Genomic DNA, 27,251 nt, shown 5'->3' on the forward strand with positions numbered 1-27,251 from the left:
GAGACAGGGCCTCACTTTGTTACCCAGGCTAGAGTGCAGTCATGGGATCTCGGCTTACTGAAACCTCTGTTTCCCAGGCTCAAGTGATCCTCCCACCTCATCCTCCTGAGTAGCTGGGACTACAGGCATACACCACCATGCTCGGCTAATTTTTATATTTTTTGAAGAGATAGGGTTTCGCCATGTTGCCCAGGCTGGTCTCTAACTCCTGGGCTGAAGCGATCCACCCACCCTGGCCTCCCAAAGTGTTGGGGATTACAGCATTCCTTATTCTTTATTAAATGAGCAATTTCCAAGACTGTTTACTCCATCTATGTAAAATACACTTGGTCTTGAAGATGCAGCCACTTTTCTCACTCATTCTAGAGAGGGAAAGGATGATGCCATTTGGAATTGTAACAAGCTGGTATAATAGGAAGAAATATTTACGTTAAACAGACCAGATCACAAACAAATGTTTTATAAGGAAAAACTGGTACTTGTAAGCAAGAGCATTGGGGGAAACATTCTTTTTTATAAAATGTTTTATGAGAAAATTTTCTGACACAAGGAAGTTTCACTCAGAATTCCATAACAAAAAAGCGATTAGATCAAATTCACTCAAATTCACAAACTGTGTCATCCTTCTTCTTTGGTCTTTTACAGGTCAAAATGCAAGTAAAAAACCATTTCTTTTATACTAGCATTAACAGTTAGGAAAGGACTGTGAAGCAGGAAACTAGCCCTGATCTCAACAGAAGGCTCTTTTCCTGTTTCCCACATCATGGGGAACATTCTTGGTCTTCAGAGTAAATATCTCTTACTACTGAACAGTCAAGACAGACAGATGCCCCTATCTATCTTGGCAGATGTAGAGGGTAAGAAAAACAAAACTACTTCCTTTTATGGATAGGACAGTGAGAAAAAGTTAATTGTTTTCACAAAAGGTCTTTTTAATAATCAATAACAGGAAATCAAAATCAATATAACAAAAGAAGAAAGTTGTAAGTTTGGAGATACAAGTTTCTTGTCTATTAAAATATATTTATAGCTCATAATTCATGGGGAACCCTCATTTCTTTCCCTTTTCATTTTCCTTTTTTTATTCTTTTGATGCTTTGCCACCTATTTGTTTTTGTGTTTTTAAGAAAATTTACTCAACAGTTATTAATACTTACCTACTTTTCCATGACACTAAGCTGAATTATACTTGTTTTAACATATTAACTGAAATATACCTATGTTACCTCAGGCCAAGCCCTAGTACAGTGTTTCAATTAAAAAATTAAAAAACAAGAGTCTAAAATTCTAAGAAAAAATTGAAAATATGTTTAAATCTTTATTAAAATATCTCAAATAGTCAACATCATACGACCCAAAACAAAATATTCTAAAGATTCCATTCTTAATCTAGTTTCCCAAGCCTCCGCCATCACAGCTTTCTCTCCAAAACTTTTTTCTTCCCAAAGCACTACTAAATCCTACTAGTAAATATCATCTGGCAGATGAGGAAACCCAGTCTTTCAGAGATTAAGGGAACTAATAAAAATCTTACAGTTGACCGTTTAGTTCAAACTCATGACTACTGCATCCTCATTTATATGTAGCAGAGAGAAAATTTAGAAGTCAAGAGTAGATGAGCATAATTTTCTAATTGACAAATATAAATTTTCCTGGCCAATCTTTGTGTTATCCATCTCTCTGGAGCACTGGGGCCTGTTATACTCTTTTCTCTTTCATATTTTCTCATCCTTGGCTTTATCAGTTTGTATTCTAATGATATTTGTGATAGCTAATTTTACGCATCAATTCGGGTAGGCTTCGGTAACACTTATTTGATCAAAGATAAGTCTAGATGTTTCTATGAAGGTAGTTTTTAGATGTAATTCACATTTAAATCATAGACTTTGAATAAAGCAGGTTACCCTCTGTAATGTGGGATAGGCCTTGTCTAATCAGTTGAAGGCCTTAAAGAGAAAAGACTGAAGTCCCCCAAGGAGGAAGGAAGTCTTCTTTCAGACTGCCTTCAGACTCAAGACTGCAAAATAAACTATTCCCTGGGTCCTCAGACTGCCTGCATGCCCTGCAGATTTTGGACTTACTAGCCCCTGCAGCTGCATCAGCCAATCCTTTAACATAAACATTTTTTCAATAGATAGATAGAGAGATAGATGTCTCCTACTGGTTTTGTTTCTCTGGAGAATGCTGACTAAATCAATGTGTTCTACATTTCCTTTCTTGGGTCTATGCTGTGTTCTAAACAGCCTCAGATTCATGGCTGACCTGCTCTTTAGTTATATTTGAAGCTAACCTTTGTATGACAGTGTTTTTGAGATCATTTGCTCCTTAGGAAATTGATGAGTATTATCAGAAATAGAAATATTTCTGTAATTAAAAAAAACAAACATGGGAACACTGGTTTAAAAAAGTTAAACAGATTTCCTTAACATACAGAACTTTTTGGATCCTTTGATATATGCGTGTGTGCATTGTGAATGCAAAAGAAAAAATATATTAAGATGCCCAAAAGTGTTTTGTCATGAAAACTGTTTTTAACAAATAATATCATAGAACTAGAGTTTCTCATAACATACTCCAAGAAATGCTGTGCCAGGGCTAACTTATGACTTCAATATCTGTATCTCCCTCATTTGTAAACTCCTGACTCATATATTCAGTTGTCCACTGCAGACTACCACTTGTGTGGACCAAGCTCAACATCCTGCCTGACATGTAGTCTCCATGTTCTCTCTAGGTCCCTCTCCACCCTGATGCTTATGGGTTACATTAATCAAGCCCCATGTCCTCTGAATGTGGGCTGTTTTGGCCTATGAGAGCAACATCAAGAGATAATAGAGTAAGACAAAGAGAGAGATCTGGGCATTTGTTCTCTAGTTTCCTCCCAGGATCACTGAGAATTTTACATACATCATTTTACAGAGTGTTGGTGGGTGGTTGTGGTCCCCTACTGAAGGACACGACCTTCAGATGTTCTGATTGGACATCTCTTCCCTAAAGCTATAAGGCTTTCTGGATGTCTAAACCATTCTATTATCTTGCCTCTTCAGACATAGGAGTGATAAAGGTTTCCTACTTTGGCTAGCTCTTGGGGACTCCACCATAACCCTGAAAACCTTTAAAAATACTATATTCATTAAACTCTTTTAATCACTCATGCAAATGTTCCAGGGACCCCAATACACCCAGCAAGCCCCAAATGTAACTCATTATTATCTCTCAAAACCTGTTCTTATTCTTAATGCCATTCAATTAGCCAAATCAGATAAGAACTGTATCAATTATACTCAGCTGTAAGACTTAATTGCCATTTTAGGATAATGGAAATAGACTGAGCCTTGGTAGGAGACACCTGGCTTCCAATTCCAGTTATACCATTTTTAGAGATGTGTTATCTTAGGCAATTTACTTGATTTCTCTGATCTTCTCTTTAAAATGACATAAATCATATTCACTACTTGAAATTGTTTTGAGAGTAAAATGCGATTGTTTAAAAAGAAAAGTAGCATAAGTTTTCCCATGGGCAGTATTCTCCTAAATTTGTCTTATACTCCCAACTGTTAAGCTCACCACTCACCAATTCATCCTTTCTATAGTTGACACATAATCTTAAAGACAAAGTTAATCATACTACTCTCTGCTCAATTGCTTAAGCAGTATCACGGAGTCTATCAGGACATGTAAAAGCTTTAGCTGTGTATACAAAGCATTCCAAGATATGGTTCCAGTCCTGTATTGAAAAATTATGTTAGAGTTTTATGTATATTGACCAATGTCATGAAAGCAATCACCTTACTAGCTTCTATGGATACCAATAAAGAGCTACCATAAAATTAATGGTTTTTATGTGTATAAGAAATTTCCTGATATAAAAAATATTAACAGCAACCAATGGTTGAGTATCTAACTGTGCTAGAAAATGTGCTATATTGTTATTAGCAACTGTTTAAATTAAATAGGTGGTAAAAGTAGTTTGGTTTATATATTTTATCATAATTTGTAACTAAAGGCAATCCTATTAAAAATCTTAAATAGTCTCTAAAAGATATGACTTTATTTCTCCACAAAACAAAGCAAAATATTATATTGACCTGACGTTCAAGAAAATCTATTGTGTCATAGAGTTAATGAAATAAAAATTGAGGCCAAATTTCTATTTTATTATTTTATTTTTTTTTTTACTTCTCAGGATATATCTTACTGAGGAGCTAAGGTAATAAAGTTCTTGGTTTAATAGAATTGTAAATAAAACCTTACTAGCTCCTGTAGAATATTGTCTTCAGATGCATCCTATGGTAAAAAATTATCTTACAATAAATTTTATATAATATTCCTTTCTCCTCTGTATCTATACAAATTCAACTAACTTACTCTTTATGGCTCAATGAAAAACTTGCAGTTTCACTTGATAACCTTGCCTCACTTACATCTCATCTTCCTCCCAACTTTTACAGCCTTTATGATTTATATAACTTATTTTTGTGTTTCAGTAAATAATGCTTCATAGTATTATCCATTGTCCCAACAAGTTTAACATCTCTATCATGTCTACAGTTGCTATTTAGCCACTAGGCAAAGCTATGTAGGGTTCACTCTGTTCTTCTGGCAGTTTGTTACCAATCTACCAGCCTGAAAAATACGGATGTGAAATCTTTGGGTATAAAGCATAGAGGGACTTTAGAGACTATTTAAGTTTGGTTCACAGGTGAAGAAATTGAGTTCCTAAGAAGTCAATTGATTTGTCAAAGACCGTACAACTCATTAGTATCAAAGCTGAGATTGGGCAGGACTCTGGTCTTCTCTCCAGAGTTCTCTTGTTCACATACAAGTGTTAGCATTTATAATATTATTTATAATTGCAAGACTAAGTACTAGTTATATATTTATTCAACAAGATATAGGGTACTTGATAGTAATTTGCCTTTCTCTATTCGACTTCATTCATGTAAATTGCAGCTATTTAATGAAATATTAAAAGTAATTTAAGTATAACTTAACTTCTTCCTTCCACATCTTTGCCACAACAGAGGAGTCCTGGTAATTTTATACTAAATGCCCAATAATTACATGTGGGTGAAAGTAGTGGGAAAGAAATTATCTGGTATTGTTGATTAAAGATGAATGGAATCATATATGGTAATTTTGCTTATACAAGGATTTTATGAAACAGCTTTTCTGCCTTCCTTGGTAATTGGGAAGAGGGCGGGCAACATTGCCTGAAGTTGTTCTGTTTAACCACTGAGGATTCTGAGAAATACAGTTCTCGGGGTAAGAGGTTAGCAGGAATGCTGAAAAACATTTGATGATAAAGGACCTTTCATGCTAAGAGCTAAAATCACCTATAATGTTAATATTATAAGATACTATTTGATTTGAGGAAAAAACTCACATAAGTCAGCCCCATTTGTGAAAGAAATGGATAACTACACTGTCCGTTTGAACTTGTAGGCATTTCAGCCCTAGTAAGAGCTCCCAATAGACATGGGAATTCAAAATTGCTTAAAAGATGAGAATTAATATTATATTTACATTAGGTTCATTTTAAATTAGTTTCAGTTATATCAATAATTAAATACAAATTGACAACAATGACCAGAATGATGATGTGAAGTGGTTATTGTATAAGATCTTTTCAAAACGTATTGTAGCCAATTTTTCCTGGCCAAACAAATTCTAAAACATAAAATAAGAGTCAAAGGAAATAAATGATTTAATATATAATTAGTCCCTTTGTATCAAAAAATTCAAAGTAATAAAAACTTCATTACGGCAGACAAAGCATGCAATGTGGGGACAACACGGAAATCCAAGAAAGGCAAGACCAATTTCAAGGCACTAAATAAGTGGACTGAGATAAGAAGTACACAGATACTTCCCAGAACAAAGTAAGTACTGTGGAAGTTTTGTTTCTTAAGTGCTATGAAAGCACAAAGAAGGCTTTTATGGGCTTTAAAGATGTGTAGTATTGGCTTTACAGATTTGTAATATTCTTTTACCCATAGAGAGAGCCACATTTTTTTTAGATTTCTACTAATGAAGTTTTATTTGTTTCTAGTCTCCTGTGAACAAATTTAATAATCTAATCTCTACATGAGCTCTACTTTTAAAAAACATTAAAGTTGAAATATGTACATTCCCCTACATTTTGACCTGTTATAATTGTATTCCTCAAATATAATAGCATACTATAGTGCCACATGAAAATTCCTCCTTTTTACATAAAGCCTTTTTTTTTTCTTTTTGCAACTTGGTTCTAAGGAAGTTCCAGACTAAAATAGTGCATCAAGAGGACTGGCATAATCAGCCTCACTAAAAACAGCCTGATTAATACTAAATATGTCCTAGCTCCTAATCAATTATGTTAATGAAGTCATAGGCAGCACATCTGCAAGTCCTGACAAAGCCCATGATCTCAGCATTGCCTGATAATATAGACTCCCCCAGCTGCTCTGGGTTAGCAGCCTTCGAGCTTTCATAGAAGACACTGACAAAGGCTTGTGATCCTCAAACCTTGTTATTTTATTCACCACAGCCTATTACTAGGTTCTGGGATGAACTGTCAAATTACATTGCTCTTTAAATACAATAACAGGAGCTCACGCCTGTAATCTCAGCACTTTGGGAGGCCGAGGCGGGTGGATCACGAGGTCAGGAAATTGAGACCATCCTGGCTAACACGGTGAAACCCCGTCTCTACTAAAAATACAAAAAATTAGCTGGGCGTGGTGGCGGGCGCCTGTAGTCCCAGCTACTCGGGAGGCTGAGGCAGGAGAATGGCGTGAACCCGGGAGGTGGAGCTTGCAGTGAGCCGAGATGGTGCCACTGCACTCCAGCCTCGGCAGCAGAGCGAGACTCCGTCTCAAGAAAAAAAAAATAAAAAATAAAAAAAAATAAATAAATACAATAACAGAACCTAAGCGTCCTACTTAACAAATGACACGTCCTTTTCCAAGAGACAGATTGCTAAGCAAAATATTTGCTACTTGGTGTTTTATGAGCCTCCGCTAGGAGATAACTTGGCATCAAACACTTGAATAATCTGACTATCAAAGTCTCCCTCAAGTTGGGAAATCTGAATTCCTTGCTTTATGTCCATCTGGAAACAACAACAGAATTAGAATCCCATGAAAACTTAAGGCAATGCTATTATTTATAGGTGTTGTCTTGTCCAATGAACATTTTGGCGAGTGAGAGAGTCAGTTTTGTGTCAAATTCTCTTAAGTCGTGTGAACTATTACAGTCCAAATGCCAAAAGAAATGTAATTCTGATTTTTTTGGTCTATTTTCTTTCTTTCTTTTTTTTTTTTTTTTTGGACTGGTTGTTTCTAAATCACTTGTTTACTCTCTAGGTAAGTGATATACAATAGTAACCTCTTCCTGGATGAATCCTCATGAGTGTCATCACTTAGTCTCAAGGGATGGCCAAAGCCAATGGGCAGTTGTTGAGCTGAGTGGGAAGATCTTGAACAAGCAGGCTGGAGTGTCCACGTTGCACACAGAAGATCCTTTCCAATGTGGGACTGAGCTAGGGGTTTCTACCCCTTTCTAGGGTTGCTGTGATCTGAGGAAGACCTCCATTTGTACTCTTGTAAAAAATTAATGATGCTTTAGCTTTAATTACTGGTGTTTTATATAGGCAAATTGAGTCTCGACAGAGAAGGAACTGTTTTCTATTCATCTGTGAATCCCCAGTATTTTGGACAATATCTGAAATGATCCCATGTTTGGGATTTAATAAAAGTTTAAGAAATGAATGAAGACTTAAAGAAATGACTTTAAAGTTCCAGCAAAATTTATTACAATGCTGATCTTGAGACATCATATTTTCAAGAATTATTAGTAGTATTAACCACCAGTTGTATATAGTACTTATAAACTATACATATACATAAAACAGTATTTGTGTGTGAGTGTGTGTGTATATATATATTTCAATCCTCACAATAACGCTAGGAGATCAGTGCTCTGCTTATATCATCTTAGAGATAGCAAAACTCATGAAGAGTTAATTTAAATAACTTTTCAAATTTACAAAGCTAGGAAAATGTGGAGCTCAGATTCAAACCCAGCAACTCTGGCACCAGCCTCTTCAGAGACTAAATTGATCAAGTTGTGGTAAAACTCCAAGAGTTGCAAGGCATAGACTTATCTATTTGTCCCTATATTTTTTTGTTTGATTCCCAAAGTGCTAGAGTGGGCATCCTTCTAGAAGCTGAGGGTCACCAATATAGAATCTTAAGGGGACATTTTTGGTTTTCTAAAAGAAGCAAATTGCAATTTTAGGAAAAGTAAATTATAGTTTAGACATACTGAAAGTATTTAAGAAAATATTGGATTTTGCTGTTGCTTTGTGACTATTTTTGTTGTTGTTGTTCCTCTACATTCTATTTTATCTACAATAGAGATCTTTAAGAAAAAAAAGTACTTGCCTTCAAGGGCAGGTGATGCCGGAGTGGGTCTGGAAGCTTGTTCTGTCGGTAATGGAGGTGGAATGGCTGGGCTTTGTCCTATACAATGTAGAAGTAGGCATTGGAAAAAAAAAAGTATTAACAAATCTAATATCCACAACTAAAAAGCTAGATCTGTCCCCTACATGCATAATTCATAATACCAAGCCAAGTATAAATCATATTATTATGCAAAAAGAAAGCTATTATTAAGTGAGATCTTTAAGAAGATACCTTCTCAGATTCAGTTATCTTCAGAGCCATTTCTGAATATATTATTTTCCAGGGATGGATACGCAATGTTAAATATATCTACTGGACTTCATTAATGGAAAATGTACATGTACTCAAATTAAGCAATTTATTTTTAATATACACACTAAATTATGGAAACTAAAATCTCAGAAGCTGAGGGGGAATCTTAATATAAAATTAATCACTTTTTTTCCATTTAAAAATTCTCAAATGATATAATATGAGCAATAAAAGAAGGTTGAAATTCATAGGCCTTTTGTTATTGAACAGATACATTTTTTCCTGCCATGATAAATGACCTGTAGTTAAGTAAATAATGAGCCAAAGAGAAAATATATTCAGTTTTATGGAACCTTGAAAGCTTCTCTCAAGTCTCTGAGCTTATTATGAACTGCCAAAAACAAAGAGAGAGAGAGAAAGAAAGACAACCCACAATCATTTCCAAGTACTGATTTATCCCAAGTGATTTCTTTAATTAACCAATAGCATCCAGGCCATGAACTCTCAACATTAGCTATCATATAACCCCATATAAATTGCTTGCAAAACATTTCATCACTACTTTTCATTCCATAAACTTCTGCTGTGTGTTTTTTAATCCAGAAATCAACATGTGACATGGGCATGCGTACCTTCTAAAATCTCACTGACAACTAGATATTATCAAAAGTCAGCAGACCTACCTGCTTACTGAAAGTTTTCCTTTTTTAGAATTCACCAAAATTAGTTATCTATGGTGTAATATGGTTTAGCAAGCAAAGTAATTAGAGTTGCACAAACACCACATTTCAGGCCTAGGCCCTCATGCCACATGGAGCTCTGTTCATCATATACGGTTCTTGTAGTTGTTACACCCATATAGATTGATTACTGAGCATGTTTAAGTATGTATAGAAGCCAAACATACTGTTTCATAACTTACAGGCCATATGCCTAGAAAAATATCCATTTATAATACTGTTAATTTCTTTCCTTATGGAAGTAAAGATTGACTTAAACATAATATAACATGGAAGTTTATTTTTTAGTTAGCAAATAAGAAAGTAAGGCTGGGAACACTAAAGAGAAGGTTGATCCACATTATCTTTCCCTAACTAACATTTATGTAGTGTTTACTATGTGCCAAGAATGATCCAAATGGTTTTCCTGTATTAAGTCATTTAATCTTCACAAGCACTTTAGGATGTGCATATTAGTCTCATTTTATAGTTTTTAAAACTGAGGTTAACCAGAGTTTAGGCTTCTCAGCTCCTAATAAGTGGAATTGGATTTCAATGCAGGTTCCCAAGTTGCAGTTCTTAAAGCTCCTCTCAGATTGCCTAAGCCTAACAGAAGGGTCATCTATCAGGAGTCCACGACTATAGCAGATGAGGGACAGAGGAGTGAAGCCTCTACTCTAAGTTTCTACTTTGTCAGTGGGTCAAAGGGATATATACTTAGAAAGATCTATTCCCCAACCTTGTTTGAGGGCCATTCTTGAAAAAATAATTCTAAGGTAAGGTGGTATTTTGTAGCTTTGAAAATAAGCTACAAGGACAAAGAAGGAGTCAGTTAAATGACCAAACTTTTAAAATACAAGTGTCCATAAATATACATCAATTGTTTCTAAATACTAAGATAGATCGATATCTTCATAGAATGGTGCCTGTTAAGTCTAAGCTGCTTTCTACCCTGTCATATACCTTGGTGAATAGTAGTGGGTGTATAATTATAGTCTTTTATTGTCTTGTTGAGTTATTGAGGAACTTATTATACAATATATAAAATTATTTCCCTGGAAATTTCACATAATTTACACTATTACATATATTTAGATTTATCTGAAGGAAATATAAAGTTATTATTTTATTTAAAACAACTTTATTGCATACTTATTATATACCAGCACTGAAGAATTATTAAACCCAAACCCTGCCTTCTAGAAGTTACCAACATACTGGCTGAAACAGACCTCTAGACAGATCATTACATGACAGTGTGTTGAAGGAAAATCATATATACAAAGGATATACTGCAGAAAGAGTCTTGAAAGAGAGTAAGTTAACAGCCTAAAAGGAGCCTGCCAGGTAAGGAAGAATGGGGAAGACGGAGGGATTCCAGGTGGAAGGTATGTGGTAAATTAAAAAAAAAAAGCCTGGATGCCAAAATATATGTATTTATTAAAACACACAAACTGGTGCTTCTGCAGCATAAAGTGCAATATGCAGTTGATATCAGAAATTCTCCACAACTATAATGCTCTTTTTATTCTGCTCTCTAACATGGCTGACGGCATGGTTGTAAGGCAGTGGACACAATGGGTACAATGGGAAAGTAGGACCACAAGCAAAAAAAATTAAAAAAAGAAAGGAGAGGCCAGATGGCTGCCTGTCTCCATGGTGACAGTGATACTAGCCCTGGCAGGGAATTACTAACTCAGGACAAGTTTTTGTTGTGTTAGGGTGCACCAAAACAAATCAGATGGGTCATACTTGAACATGACACACGACTTTGGTCCTGACTCATATAATAAGTAATGTCAGAGAATCTTATTGAAATCACAAATCGTTTTGTTAGGTGAATGAATACATTATATAACATATAATAATACATAATGAATTATATTAAATGTAATATTATATTTATAATACAGCTCTACAACAAAATCAGAGTTGTTTAGCATAAAGACTGCATGCTTAGGAGTCACATGGGTGTTAAGTGATAGCTTCAGATCTGTCACTTAGAAGCTGTGTACATTTGAAAATCTCATAACATCTCCAAGCTTCTGTTAAGGTGTTTATAAAATGTGGATAGTTGTAGGGGTGTTATAGAGATTAAGTGATGAAGCACCCAGTGCATGGCAGATACTCAAAATATTAATTCTTTTCCCGATAATGTATTTACAATTTACATCCCATCTAATTTCACAAGAAGATTTGAAGCTGACTTTTGAAGAAAACAAAAACAAAGAAAATTGAACATGACAGAAATAGCAGAATTCATTTGCAGAAAAGAGGCTTATAATTTTATTAGGAATATATTCTTTTGGAATTCCTGAAGATTGTTACTCTCTGAAGGAAAGATTTAGGCTGTTGAAATTTACATTCGAACTCTAAAGGTGCCCTTCATTTTACAAGCTATTACCTGAAAATCCCTCTGACATTCAAACACGGTAAGTTGGCTTCATTTCTGTTCCTTGAGTGATTTGGGCTGGCTTATTTCCATAATACCTGGGTGGTAGGTTGGCAAATTGCTAATATTTTATTGTTCTGAGTTCTTTTCCGTACAAGTCAATTTGGTTGTTTTTGATTTAGTCAAATTCTTTTGGGGCTAGTGTACAGTGTGCATTCATTCTAATGATCTAAGTTACTGATGTTTTCTTTACTTTGCTAGAAATGATGAATGAGATTACTCAAAATCTTGTCAAGGTAGGAGGCTATGAGCTGAATTCTGATTGCATGAAGGAAAAAAACAATTCACTACACTAAAGTTTAATCTATCTAGTTTCTTTATGAATCAGATTCTCTGATTGAAAACCATTTCTGAACAACTGAAGCCTACTCCCTCTATCTTGTAACAAATGTTAAGGCTATTTTTTTCTCTAACACCTAATAAAGATTTTATGTCATAGACCCTCATTGGATTTTCCTGGAAGTATGGAGAGTTACATCCAGAGAACTCTGAACATTTTGGAAGAACCCCAATCCTGCAAACAATGAATGGCAATAAATCCTGGGACTGGAAAGGTATGAGGACCTCCAAGTAACCATTGTGTTAAAATTTATTTACATTAAAAACACACAATATATGAAATAATCACAAATCCCTGTGTCAATTTGTTCTTTCAGGTTCATAGAAGGCATTTGTAAATCTATGACTAAAAGTAAAGTGAGAAGATATGAGTTTAATAAGGAAATGATAGTCAAGTTTATTAAAGCAATAATATTGCTTATGTATTGGTATAAGTTTCCTAGACTACTTTTGTAAGATGTGGAATATTTTCAAAGTTTGGAATTTAACAAATACTAAAATTAAATGAAAAGATTGTTTTATATTTTAGGCTGAGACATGTGATTGTACTAAGGTCGTGTGTTAATAGGGACACCTTGACCTTCATGCTTCCTTACTATCACTTGCTTCTGCCTTGTAGTTTTGGACCATTTAGAGATGGAAGGAGGAGACCCTAGAGATATGGGGTGCCAACCACTCCTCCCTTTCCCAACCCCATCTATTAAAAATAATTGAATTGCCACTCATATAATAATCAGAGATGTTCAAATTTGCCTATTAAACAAAGACCTCTCCAACTGGGAATAATCTGAAGAAGTTCAGGAGTTTGTGTGAGGTGGGCAGGCACAGGAGGTTTTTACTTCAAACATAGACATCCTTATACCTTTCATTTGTATATTGCTAAATGTCACCACTGTACTTTGCATTTCTTTTCTTCCTTCCAGGGGCTTCTCAACCCCAAGGGCAACCATAAAGTCCTATACAAAGAAAGATACAGCAGTGTGAAAGAGGCCTGGATGGAAAAACAAAGACAGAGCCAGTGAGCCAGAGCCAGAGCCAGAGAACAAGAGAGAAAGGCAGAGAATGGAAAACACAGACAGAGAAGGCAGATGCATAGAGAGACAGAGATTCAATGAGAAAATAAGGAAGGAAGAAAGAAAGAAAACAAAAACGTTCTCAGCACTACAACTTCTGCCTTGTTCTGTTCCAGAACAGTATGAGCTCAGTACTTTTTCAGTCTCTCAATTTTCTACAACTAATAATTTGCTCTTTCAGTTAGTGGCAAAGGCTTAACAACAAAGGTTCATCTTTAATATTAGAGAGGCACTTTTAAAATTTATGATGCTAAGCCTTTTGTTCTGGATATGGTATGTTGCACAGGTCTAAGGACTGGGATTTCAGGTGTCTAGCCCATACCCTTATTCTTTTATTTATTAAATCTTTTAGTGTGTATTTTTTTCTTTTTATCTTCTTTTATTAGTATGTATTTCTTGAGTCATTAACATACAACATATATAGGACTTCCTCTGAGGATATAATAATGTATATGATGGACAAGATACGTAAAAGTGCCTTGAAGAGACTTGGTCTTGTGAGGGGACAGACAGGAAATGGGCAATTATCACCCAACTTAGGTCTGTTGTTTCAAGGTAAAATAAGAATAATAACATCTGTGTTCACTGGGATGTTGTGAGTGTTTGTGGAGATAATAGTACAAATGAAATTACTGAGAGACAATGGTGAAGATAGGGCCGTATCATGGAGCTTACATTGGTGATGGAAGGAGATGGGAGATACAAAGCAAGACAATATTTCAGATTTCATAAATGAATGGCAAGCATAGAGCGGTGAGGCAGAGAATGACTGGAGAAAGAGACTATGCTAAACTGGATAGTGAAGGAAGGGCAGGACCCCACTAAACTATATGGAGTTTTGTGCAAATCACCTGAACACACGTAGAACATTTTAGGCTGCTCATGTGACTTTGGATTTGTCCTAAGGGCAATAGTAAGCCTTTGAAAGGCTTTAGCATGATAGGATTTTAAAAGATCACTGGCTGCTGTGTGAACAAAAATAATGTTGTAAAGAAAAGGATATGAGCTGTATCAGATCAGTTGGAGACTACTGAAATAACCCAAGCTGGCTTGGACTACATAGGAGCAGTGTAAACTCATTCATTCATGCAAGAAATACTTATTGAGTGCCTACTCAGTATCAGACCCTTTTCTAGGACATGGAGTTATAGCAGTGAACAATATAGAAAAAAATCCCCTAATTCATGGAGACTCCAGTGGGCAGAGACAAAAAAATAGCAACTAAATAAGTAAAAAGGAATTGAGTACCCTATAAAAATTTATCAGGGAAATGTTATAAGGAATGTCTTTCGGAGTAATGGGTAGTGATCGTAAATGTATGGTCAATGAAAATCAGAAGTTGTAGAGAAGTGGATAAATTCACAGTACGTTTTAAAGTAGACCTAATAAGACTTAATGAATTTGATGTGGCAAGTGAGAAAAATAAGTCAAGGATGATGACTTTTATAATTTGACTTGAGTATCTGGGAACAAACAAGTACAGTGCCATAATAAGGGCAGAAAATTTTCCATTCACCCAGCAACTTATGAACTCATTTGCTTAGTCTTTATTGCCTCTTGCATTATATAGTTTTCACTTTGCTGGAGTACTTGTATAGAAGATCACCAGTGAAGAAGCCAGAGATGGCTTATTTGGTTATCCCAATTATACATCTTATTGTTAATTAACTCTCAAGGGTTTTTTTTTCACAATTTTAGAAAAGTTTTAAGCAAATGAATTACTTAACATGAATTGGCTATGTGACCCTACTATAAGGTGTTTAAAACACCAACAGCTTAAACTTCTTAGATCAAAGGACATCCTCCAGGCCAAAATGTTTCCACTGGAACAGTTTCTTTGCTTCCTGATTAAAAGCTTCCCTAATATATTTCCATGTGTTATTACATATTTGCGTATTCACTTTGATGGAAAGCAAGAATAGCAGCCAAATACATATTTCATGCATTCTTTTGATTAAAAATGATAAAGGTAATATTAGTGATTTTTTCTTTCTCATCTCCAATTTATGAAGTGGAAATAATTTTCCATGGAATGGCCAACTAAAGAAAGGAAATATGATAAATTCAGATCATATCATTGTTCCACTTATCCTTGTACCCTGTCTATGACAGAATACCTGATGTTTGGGGTATAACAAAAATAGATGCATAGAATCATAGAGTTAAAGAATGTAAAAGACTTTTGAAATCAGCCATTCTAACACCCTAATTTTTAAGATAGACAAAAAATGAATGGTCTCTGGAAGGATAAATAGCCTAACAAAGGTCATGCATTGAGAACAAACCTAATATAAGATTAAATTTTTTAAGTCCATTTTATTTTCCTATTTAATCAACTATTTGGACAGTCAAGATAAATGCCAATTATTTTACATGTTACCATAAATGACTCATAACCATTGACAAATCTATAGGTATTCACTTCCTAAGGTAAAGAAAAATCATACATTTTTTACATGGTCATTTTCTGTTTAACCTTAGTTAGACATTGAACGGACTTGATATATCCCATAGAAGAGGCCCAATACTTAAAGACCAATCTCCATGTTAGCTGACCAATTTCTGCAGTTCTAGATAGAGTATCAACTGGGATATTTTTTAAACTTTAAGAATTACTAACTCTTCATTTTTTAAAAATAATTTCTTTTAGTTATCTGAATGATATTTCTTTCAATTCCACAGAAAATCATACTTGCATATAGGTAAGGAAAAGGGAAGATGAAGACAGACGATATAGGTAAATAGGTAAATATGAATTGTGTTTTTATTTTAGTACAAAGACCAAAGCTGATGGGGAAAGAGATTAATGAGGCAAAGTGGATGGATTAAAGTCTCAATTAAAAATAATAAATCTATTTAATGTACCAAGCATGCAATGTCCTAACTTGCCATGGAATCATCCAGTGAAATGTTCGATACATGGGATTTCAAATTTTCAGTGATAAAACTGCCTAGAACTTGGCTAATTTCAGTCAGTCCTCAAAGCTTAGTTCTTTTAGCCCTTCTCGGACTCCCCTCTACCCATTCCCCTGAAAACACTTTATGCTCTCAGAGGACCCAGTGTATGCTTTATCCTCTGCTTCTGTGGTTCTCAATACATTTGTTTATTTACAAGTTTGTTTGTTTTTAATCCTCAGTAGACAATAAACAACTTAAAGCCAAAATATGGACCATATTAGGCAATACATATTTAGTAAAGGAAAGAGCATTATTAAAAGTGAAAATTATTGCTTAAATGAGTGAGTAAACAAATGAATATTGCTAAATGTCACTCTGTTTTACTGCTTCTGGAGTGTTTTAATGTGAACAGACTGAATTATAGTATTTTTAGAGCACTTGGTAAAATGTGAAATAGTACCAAAGATATATAATGAAACTTTAACTTATATATTTGTGGTTTTCTTCCCCAATCATTTATAGTTCTAGACCAAAGTATTTATTTTCTTTCTGGGGGAAGTTCACTAATTTATGAGTAGAACACTAATCTTTCAAAGAAAGTTATACATTTTTCCATGATTAGTGGGAAAAAGTGAACTAAAGCTTCAAGATGAAGAAAGACAGCTCCATTATTTAACCAGCTCTGCTAACATATAGCACTTGTAATATATTCTGAATATCTATAATTCCCCACAAGTGGAAAGACTATGTCAATTATCTATTGTGGTATCTTTCAGCCTAATGAATTCTGCACTCACATATGAAACTTGAAGAGTGTTTTAGTGCCAGCAGATACCTTAGAGTTCACTGAGAACATTGAAACGCAAACAAGATGGATGACTTGCCAAATTCATCCAACTGACTTACAACTAGGACCCAAGTATGTGGAGTCCCAGTGCAGTGCTCTTATACAACAGTATCCTGTCTTTGAGCTTGCATTTGCAGGCATTTTCAAAAGAGCATAGGGGACAGGGAATGAACAAAACATAAGATAAAATTTTAGAAAAGTGCAAAACAATTTCAATTAATTACAGATATTATATTGCCATATTGTTTTAGAATTCTAGTTTATATAATTTTAGAATAATAAAGAAAACAATTTAAATGTAATATTCCATATTACAGTAGGAAGATGTTATTGATGGGCATTTTAACCCTTGTTTTATTTGAGGATAACTTAAAATACAAAGAACACGTTTTCAACCATCAGTTATGATAACGCGATATTCAAAGTTATAATGAACTCAAGTTTCTGAGATATCTTTTTTCAATGTCAAAAATATTTAACATTTTTTATCAAAATAGAGATGCCTATTCTCTGAGATGTTGAATGGTAGGAGTAGATAGAGAATAAATATCATTCATTTCATTAGAAATCCATTTTTCTTCATGGCAAATATTTAAAATATTAGATTTATGTATAAATTGTTTAGGTCCATAATTAAATATCATTAAAAATGAATGACTTTCGCAACAGAGTGACACCCCATTTCCAAAAAAAAAAAAAAAAAAAAAATGACTTTCAAGAAAAAACACAAAACTTTGAGTAAAACTTCAAGCTAAAATCTCAGGCTTCATTTATATCCCTCGGCATGCACTTCCCCTCTCACACGTTAACATACTGACTCACTAATAAATAAATAATAACTTTATTCATTTAATTTAATCGGTCCCTGCTATGAATACAGAAGAGATATCAGTTCTCATAAGGCTGTTGTTTACCAACCAAGTTTTCACAATGCATATTCCTGAATACGGGTACATTGAATATGTCATAGAAATGTAATAGTTTAGGTTTTATATTCAGTATTACTTTCCAGAGATCCAACATGTATTAATGACTCACTAAAAGACTGAAAATCGAGTCACATTTAATTATCGATTTTTGGGAATGTGAGTGGCAACCAGAAAGGCGAAGAAGTAAGAGGAAAAATGGTTCCCAGAGGTAAAATCATTACATTTACAAAATGTATTAAAATAATTTATAAATATAGTAACAAATTTGCTTCTCAAGAGATAGGAGGCTTGACATTTTTGTAAACTACCTAAACATAGAAAATAAATAATGCCTCCTATCTCCTATCTTTGCTGGTTGTTTGACTTTAGGATTCTACTGAAAAGGTTATTGACAGAGAGCAGCTGGCATAGTTGATTGCTAAATCAATTCCCAGACTCCTAGAATCTGTTGTTTTCATTTTAAACAACCTTAAGACCCACCAACAACTCCAGAGATAAATTTACTCTGTGTTCTCTTTCATCTCAATTTGCTGTCACTCTAACCATTAAGAATACAATTTACACTTAAAAATCTAATCATGGAACTGGATGATATTTTATCAGGCCTTACAGTCAGCTTAATGGATACTCACGAAATTTAAAAGTAAACCATATCCAAGACTCTCAACAATTTTGGTGATAAACCATTTGTGCTGTGAAGTATGAGATCACAGACAACTCTGCTTGTGGTTTCTACGCCAGATTCCTTTCACTCGCCAACCAACAAACGCAGCTAAAAGTTATTAGCCAATTATCTGCTTTCTTTGTCAATTATATTGACAAGGTTTAGGTGTGTATGTCACATTTCAATTATAAGGGAAACAACGATTATACATTTGTCTTAAATTATAGTACGTAGGAAACAGAGTGAAGAAAAAGGAAAGAAAAAAACAACCCTAAGTGGCAGGGACCCTCCGTTTTTGAAAACGTATTTGTAATTCTCCCTAAGTCCTGGAGAAAATATATAGCCATTTGAGAAAATTCTATAATTTCCCCTGGTTCAATTTCCTAATTTCTGAGTTGAAGAGGTTATAACCCACCTCACAGGGCTTTGTGAGAAATACATAAGATGATCCATACCTAGAACTTAGCACAGTACCTGACATACCATTAGCACTCAGTACCACACGTGTTACATCTACTTTTATTGTCCTCATGTTGTCATCATGATCATCTCTGACAAACAATCTCCAAAACTTCAAAAATCCTTAAAGAGTAGATGCAGAATAATATCTTCAGAACTACCTGAGTTTTCCTCCAATTCCACTTAGCATGCTAGGCCAGGCTCTTTGTAAATTTCCTTTCTCATTATCCTTAAATGCAAGGGGATAATTTTTAAAGCTATCACATGGCATGTGAAAAAGTGTTGCTTCTCTGTTAGATAGAGATCTAATTCCTAGAAAATAAAATCAATTTGGCACTTTTTAATCACCCTGTAAAACTATTTCCATACGACTTGATATTTGGCAAAAGGAAGGAATGTTGCAACTGTAATGCCTCCCTTCCCCTTTGTTTCCACCTGTGGGAAAATGTCTTTCGTTTTTTCTATTTTTTGGCTCCTACACATTCAAATATTCTATGCTCACAAGAAATTCAAAGAGACATGAAAAGCGTAAAGCAGAGCTATACAGCCAATTAAAAAAGAAATCTTCTGGTTTTGGAGTTTACCTCAGAAGGAGAAAAAAGAACTTGAGGTTTTACTTTAGCAGAAAATTTTCTACAGGGCGCTTTAATAAAGATAATAAAACTTCACACATTTTCAACTAAAGGCATGTAACATAAACTGAAATATTTTGTAGACAGAGGAGAAAATGGAAGCATGTTAATAATTGTTATTTAATAGGCTTAACACGACAATTAAATTCACAAATATATTCTCACTTGAATGACACATTTGGAAGTCACCCAATCTCTCTTCCTGCTTTATATTGTGTATAATTGATACTACGTTGTCATTTAAAACAGTACACACTGCTTATCCAGTGTCTGCCAAGAGGCTATTTATAGTCACATAAAAATAATATTCCTCTGGGAGAAAATCATTATTAATGTAAACATTGTCATGAATTACAGAAAATGGAAAAGGTTTACATCTTAATGCAACCAATATATAAGAGAATATTAAATCATCAATTTGTTTCTAACAGGGAGTTTCAATATGACGATATTGTACTTTTTTCATATCTATTTTCACTCACTTCCTATAAGAAATTGGAATTGGAATTGTGCAAACAAGTCTTCTCTACTAAACAAGAGCTCATTACCCAAACACTGTGGATGGTTACAATAGAAAGTGGTTTATAGGTGACACTTTTTCCCTCAGGAAAGCAGCATGTTAATCACAAAGCAGAAATACAGAATCAAATAGGGCAGTGGGCATTTGTAAGACAGAATATCAATAATCACGTGTGAATAACTAAGGACAGACACAAGTATGAATGGTCTAATTTGGAAGAGAATATGGTGGTATAGATGACATCTATATGGTGCGATGTTTTGTTCAGTTTTTACCCTGGATTGATTTCTCATTTATTATTATTATTATTATTATTATTATTATTTGAGACCGAGTCTCACCCTGTCACCCAGACTGGAGTGAAGTGGTATGATCTCGGCTCACTGCAAGCTCCGCCTCCCAGGTTCACGCCATTCTCCTGCCTCAGCCTCCCTAGTAGCTGGGACTACAGGCGTGTGCCACCACGCCCGGCTAATTTTTTGCATTTTTAGTAGAGACGGGGTTTCACCGTCTTAGCCAGGATGGTCTCAATCTCCTGACCTTGTGATCCACCCGCCTTGTCTTCCCAAGGTGCTGAGATTACAGGCATGAGCCACTGCACCCGGCCAGTATTATTAATTTTTAAAAACTACATCTAATTTTATTACCACTTCCTCCCCTATTTGGGATGAAAAAAATGGCCAAATAAATAGGAAGCAATACTAAACTCATTGCAAGCAACTAATAATAACAACCACAATAAAGCTGAAGATAAGCATTGATAAAACACGCCTTGATAAAGCCTGTTCTAACCACTGTGGCCCTCTCTCTGGAATTTTACAGAGAATATAATCTGCATCACATGATTTAGTGCTTAATTAGCACCTTCTTCTATTTTTCTCCCACAGCTGCTTTATATTATTCATTGTTTTATTCATAATCTCCAACTGGATTGTTATCTCCTTCTGGTTTGAAACTCTTGTTATGACTGCTAGCATTAAGTACATACTAGAGATTCAATAAGTGCTGAGAGATTGATCAATAGAACAACTTCGAGCATAGCAGCTCAAATGTTGATGAGGATGTAAATAGGAAAATATAATGTCTTTCAATTGTGGAACAATTGTTAGTGCTATGCAGGAATAACAGTATTATTATGTCTTAATGTGTGATACTTTAGAAACCAAAATATGAAATATACTAAGCTAGAATAAAAGTCATAGAATTGACTAAAAACTATTGAGCAACGGGTTGAATAGTCTATAATCAGTACAATCAGTATAATCATCAATGCTACAATCAGTAACGTTAATGTTAATATTGCAAAATTCATTTTTGTCTTCATCTTTTGCAAACACAAAAGCATCCTCTGCAGAAAAAAAAAAGCTATAGAAAAGAGATACTTGTTTATCAAATAGCTCTCTCTGAAAATAGCCAATTATTTATATCAAAATAGATATGGGCGTATTTATTATTTCCATATTTAAAAATAAGTCCTGCTTAAGAAAAGGGATAAGAACTGTGCATTTATGGAAATGGTTAGAAAGAGTCCTATTCTCTATTTTGTATCCACTAGGCCACACAAATGAACCTTAGAACAGCACTGGAAGAATATATTCATGTAATTTTCTAGAGTTCTTTTTCAATCTTCACTTGTGCATATAAACTAACAGATAAGATTATTAAAATAGATGGTGCATTAATAAATAACACATAATTATTTCAATAATTCTTTGATTAAACCTTAATTTTCCTTGTTTCTCATGCAGCAATTCAAATTACTCTGTATTATTTCTTCCTTTTCAGACTATATTAGAACATGCTTTTAATAGTCCCAGTGGGTTAGCTGAGAAGGAATTTATTCTTGTCTGACAGCAAGTCCATGCCATTAATAGTGACAAGGCTAGACCAAAAAAGCCACTTTAAGGAAAGTTCTTTCAAAGCAAAGATATACCTATAGAACCTGCCTCCTCTTTCACAAGACTAGGAGACAAAATTCTAAAATTGCAAGCAAAATGAAAAAGCTTAAGCCTTCATTTTGTTTTCTTTTCTGGACATAGAGGATGTAAAGTAATATGAACACTGTATTAAGGGCAAAGTAGTCTTATTCACTAGCCTTCTCCAAAAACCTGAAGCATTTTATCACAATGAAACTGACTGAGAGAGTGGTAACAGCTTCAGAGGAAACCTCCACTCAGAAGTACATGGATCTATTTCTGTGTGCGTTCCAGTTACTTACAGTGACTAGAATGTTTAATGGATTGATTTCGACAAATATGACAATCTGATACATTTATCTTGAATAGCTTCCATAGACTTCATATAATCAGAAAGCAACGCTCATGAGGGTATGGCAAGTCCAGGAACTGTGTGCTTCCATAATTAAGCCTAGGCTTGCTCTCATTTCTTCTCTCATTGTAGCCTAATTCTGTATGCTGCCTGCAGTCTACTCATGCATGCAGCAAACCTGTCTTTGTTAATTCTGAGCTTCTGTCTCTAGAGATACAACCAATAACTCCTTTAAGAAATCTTTACACAGGTCTATTTGCAATGTTTAGAAATCTGTCATCTTTTAAAATAACAAGATTATTTCTACAAATGAATGAAAAGGGCTGCTCTGGGATGATCATCAAATTTTTTTTCATTGAAATAAATATTCTACACCCTGAACTTAATTCAACAAACATATCAGGCTTCTGGCAAGGTATGAGGCAGTGGAGATTTAAAGATAAATATTTATTGAAGGTATATATAAGCAGCAGAAAAAGATGTTCTAGGGAGAGAATAATAATGCTACATGAATATTAAATCAGAAAGCTATAAGAAATGGTTAGAAAATCACAATTCTGCTATATATGGGAACCACCATCCCCACTAAACACTTAAATAATGCTTATTATGGTTATTATAGTCAAGAGGGTTTTATGTGTATGTATATGCTCATTGTTTAAAATATACATTAACCCTATAAAGTTATCTCATTTTATAGATGAGGAAAGAGGCTCAGAAAGTTAAGTAACTTGCCCATGTTCATTTGAATTTTTTCTTATATAATTATTTCCTTTTATGACACTAGTTATTCTATTTAATTCTTTTCTCTCTCACTTATTCCATGGCTTCAACCATTTTCTCTTTTATTTGCTCCTGAAATCTTTGTGCAGCTCATTCTGTGAACGTTGTATCACTAGTGGTTTTGTTATCAGGTAACTGAGGAACCCAAGGACCTGGGCTTTCATTCGTAGTGAATTGAGAAGACGCTCCATTTTTCCAGACTGTAGTGAGTCTGATAAATAGTCAAAATCTTCCATTATTAAATTTAAAGGGCATACAAGTGCAGTTCCAACAGAGGCATAAGATGACTTAAATTACAATAAATGAAATGGGCCCAAACATATTTTCTGAAAGATTTTACTCTTAGAAAAATGTTGTATATCTAAATGTCTTATAACATCTTGGGTTTCGGGTTCTCTTGGTGTAACTTCTTTTTTTTTAACCACTGTTGAATAGTAAGATTGATGATAGGCTTATTGGGTATTTTCTCTCAATTTGGAGATCTAGAATATTTCCTCTGTGTAAAGATGCCAATCTATTTTTGCAGTCTTATTCAACAAATTCATTATACTATAGAAGTTGCCATTTAGCTGATAATTTTAATTCAATTATAATAAGACACTTTTATTGTATTCCCGTTGATCCTTCAACTAAAAGAGCTAATGTTGAAAACATTACCTGAAGCACTTGGCATAATGTTCTGTCTCACAGAATCACATTTCAAGTTTATATAAACCAAATAGAGCATTTTATTTTTATCATATTTAATAGGGCCAATTACATAACCTTATCAAAAATATAAGCAGATCTACAACTATAGGCATTAATCATATTAATCATTCCTCTACTTTAATAATAATATTTTTTTCTGGATGTTTATGTATGCTTGATGGCTAGCAATAAGTTCTACATAAATTCTACCTCGGCTTCATGAGAGCAGGTACCATACATATTTTGTTTACTGCTATATCTACATCTACTAGGAACTTACTAGTACTGTTCCTAGAATTCAGAAGACAAACTACATTTGTCTAAATTCTACAGGGACTACAGAATTTGTCCATATGATCCTCATAACACCATAAATTATGTAATATTATTACCCATGTTATACAGTAAATAGTAGAACAAAGGCTAGCAGACATCAGATGGCTACTATGGGCAAAATGAATCTGGTATGTTATTTGTTGATGTGGTTCTGAAAAAATATTTTTCTCTCGTTATCAAAATTCTACTTGTAATAGTCATTATATATGTGCTCAAGTAGTAAAGGAGAGCCAGCACTCAGAGAGCCATGTGCTGTAAATGCACTTTGACCAGAAATACAAAACAACAGGACTCAGCCAAAGGAGGAAAGGAAGATATATTGCTCCATTTCAGGTTATAAACAGGTCAAGTTCTAGCAGCTTCCTTACGGCATTCTATTTTTAGTGGATAGTCATGCACATGTCACTGTTGGTCCTCCTTTAAGTCTAGATCTCATTTAAGTATCCACCACATATGTGAAATAAAATTGTCAAGATACTTTGTAGAATTTTGAGTTGCAACATTAATGTCTTAAGTCACACACAGTGCTCATCACCACCCTTGAATAATGGCTTCCTAAAGTTTACCCTTCCTTCCTTCAATTCTATGCTTTAGACACACCAGTTTTGGCCATATTCTACAATTTTTTTCTCATTTCCGATCCCATAAACAGACTACGACCCATCATGCTTCATGAAATGCTGATTTCCTTCATTGTTCTGCTTAAAATCCTTCAAAGACTTCCCTTTATGCCAAATATCACCTCTTTCTGATTGACCAAGTGTTCTATAATCTGTCATCAAAGTATATACCACTTATTATTGTCTGGTGTTTGCCAAATTTAGTTTATCCTCTTTTCAGTCTGATATCCTCATTGTCTTATAAACACATCAATTTCACATGCACTGTAATGTTCGCATTCATTTTCTCTTTCATTCACATACAAACAAAGCAATCCCAATATATTTCTTAGCACTTAGTCAAATATTATCCATCTTTCAAGTTTTAGATCCACTCCATCTTTTTTGACAGCAGGAATCACAGATGTTTCTCCTCTGAATCTTAAAACATTTAGAATTCGTATTATACAATCTAATGCCTAAGTCTAAACTTATTCTATTATTTATTTTTTCTCTTTTAAATAATTACTCATTTCACTTGCTCCAGTCAGGGATCATCTTTTGGTATTCTTATATCCTCTACTATGCTGAGCCTGGGACTGCTGAGCATGCAGAAGATATTTAATATTTGTACTCTGACTGATTTTACTCACTGTCCTAATGACCCCTTCTCCACCTCTGACCTTTCTCCAAAACTCCACACTTGATTATCTAGCTGCTTACTTCAGTTAGAAGTGCTGTGAATTATCATTTCACTATATAGATGTCACAGTTTGCTGTGAGAATTAATGAGATAAGTATGCAAAAAAATGGTAATGACACTTGGTATTTGGCAGATGCTAAACAAATGATATTTGGACTGGAATCTTCACATACTTCCCTTTTGCAGCTAGATACCATCTGTGGCTTGAAGAATGTGTGGTGAGTTCAAAGTTTCCCACTTCTCCCGGCCCTGTCCAGTCTGGTGAGCATTGATCCCACTGTATTCCTATACTCCCTACTTAAGGTATCCTTTTATTTTTTACAGAACAAGAGCTTCTAAATAATCTTTTACTTTCCTATCTTTTGATATCTATAAATCCCACGACTCCACCTCTGTGATAGCTCTAAAATTATCTTAATTTTCCCCATCCCATATCCTACGATCAGGCTTTACTTCCTTTCGTTGGACTTTTCCTGGTTGATCTTTTTAATTTCATTCTCTCCAAACCATCTCGTACAACATTTCCAATCTTGTTTTTTTTTTTTCTATATTTCCTGAGTACTAACTAAAGTGACCTCATTTGCAATTCCCTGTATATGTCTGGGAAACAGATAGATTTGGTATAAAGATAATACTGAAGACTGTGGAATTCGGCAGTCTTGGATTTGAATCTCCTGTCTGCTACTTTGTGCCACCTGGACAAACCACTTAAGCTCTTTGTGTCTCGATTCTTTCATCTATAATACATGGATGATAATATACTCCTTCTAAGGTTGTATTAGAATTATATAAGATTTCCATAGCCTGGTGGAGAGTAAATATTTAGCAACTGGTACTCACAGAAAGCACTTAACATTTTGTGATTCTGTGCTTTGATATTATCACCTTAGCCTTGTATATTTTTATTCTCAATTTCACATAGACATATCCTACCAATATCTCAAGGTCTATTTCAATTGTTATGTCTTCAATATCATCCTCTTTGGTCTTTCACACTACGAGTACTATTTTTTTTTTGCAATAAATATTCATAATAAAAGAGAAAGCAAAAAAGGGATTTGGGAGAACATGTACATATATATCTTTTAATCATTTAAACAATCTTAAGTAATAAATCTTATAAATAAACTGAGATTCAAAAAAACAAAAAACACAAGTGAAGGATTTAAATCTTGGCTTGTGTGACCATCAAGTTTATATTTTTCCCATTGGTTCTCATTATACTATCAGGGTCCACTGGAGTCAATCAGAGTTTTTTCCGTTTCTGTTGTTAAGCAGTTCTAACTGTTTGTAAAAATTAATGTTCCTTGACTTATTTGTTTTCTTATAGGTCTTCCAAGAAACAAAAGGAAATTTACCTATTTCTTAAACAGAATAAAACCCATTATATCTTGTAATTACCATGTGACAGCATTGGACAATTTTAAACATGTAAGGCACTTTATGGAAACTTCATGATCTTTTTTTTCTTATATTAAGCATTTTCAATTTCATCAACATAGGAACTGTTTCATCATTACTCACCAATTGTTCCTAACAATGCTTAAAACTAAAACAATAAGGAAGCAGAATAATGATGAAATTGCCTAGAAAGATGATGCAACTGTAAAATATATCATTATTACCCCATTATCACTATGA

At 34.3% G+C, this 27,251-nt stretch overlaps 1 protein-coding gene across 1 annotated transcript in view; it reads right to left on the reverse strand.

Moving 5' to 3' along the window:
• TRDN (triadin) overlaps positions 1 to 27,251 on the reverse strand; it is a 421,845-nt gene that overhangs the window by 246,523 nt on the left and 148,071 nt on the right. Inside the window, exon 10 of the mRNA XM_054492187.2 lies at positions 8,427 to 8,504. Within this exon, the coding sequence (XP_054348162.2) occupies positions 8,427 to 8,504 (78 nt within the window). The remainder of the gene's footprint in view (positions 1 to 8,426; positions 8,505 to 27,251) is intronic.

The sequence above is a fragment of the Pongo pygmaeus genome, chromosome 5 (assembly GCF_028885625.2).
Source record: "Pongo pygmaeus isolate AG05252 chromosome 5, NHGRI_mPonPyg2-v2.0_pri, whole genome shotgun sequence".
Taxonomy (NCBI): domain Eukaryota; kingdom Metazoa; phylum Chordata; class Mammalia; order Primates; family Hominidae; genus Pongo; species Pongo pygmaeus.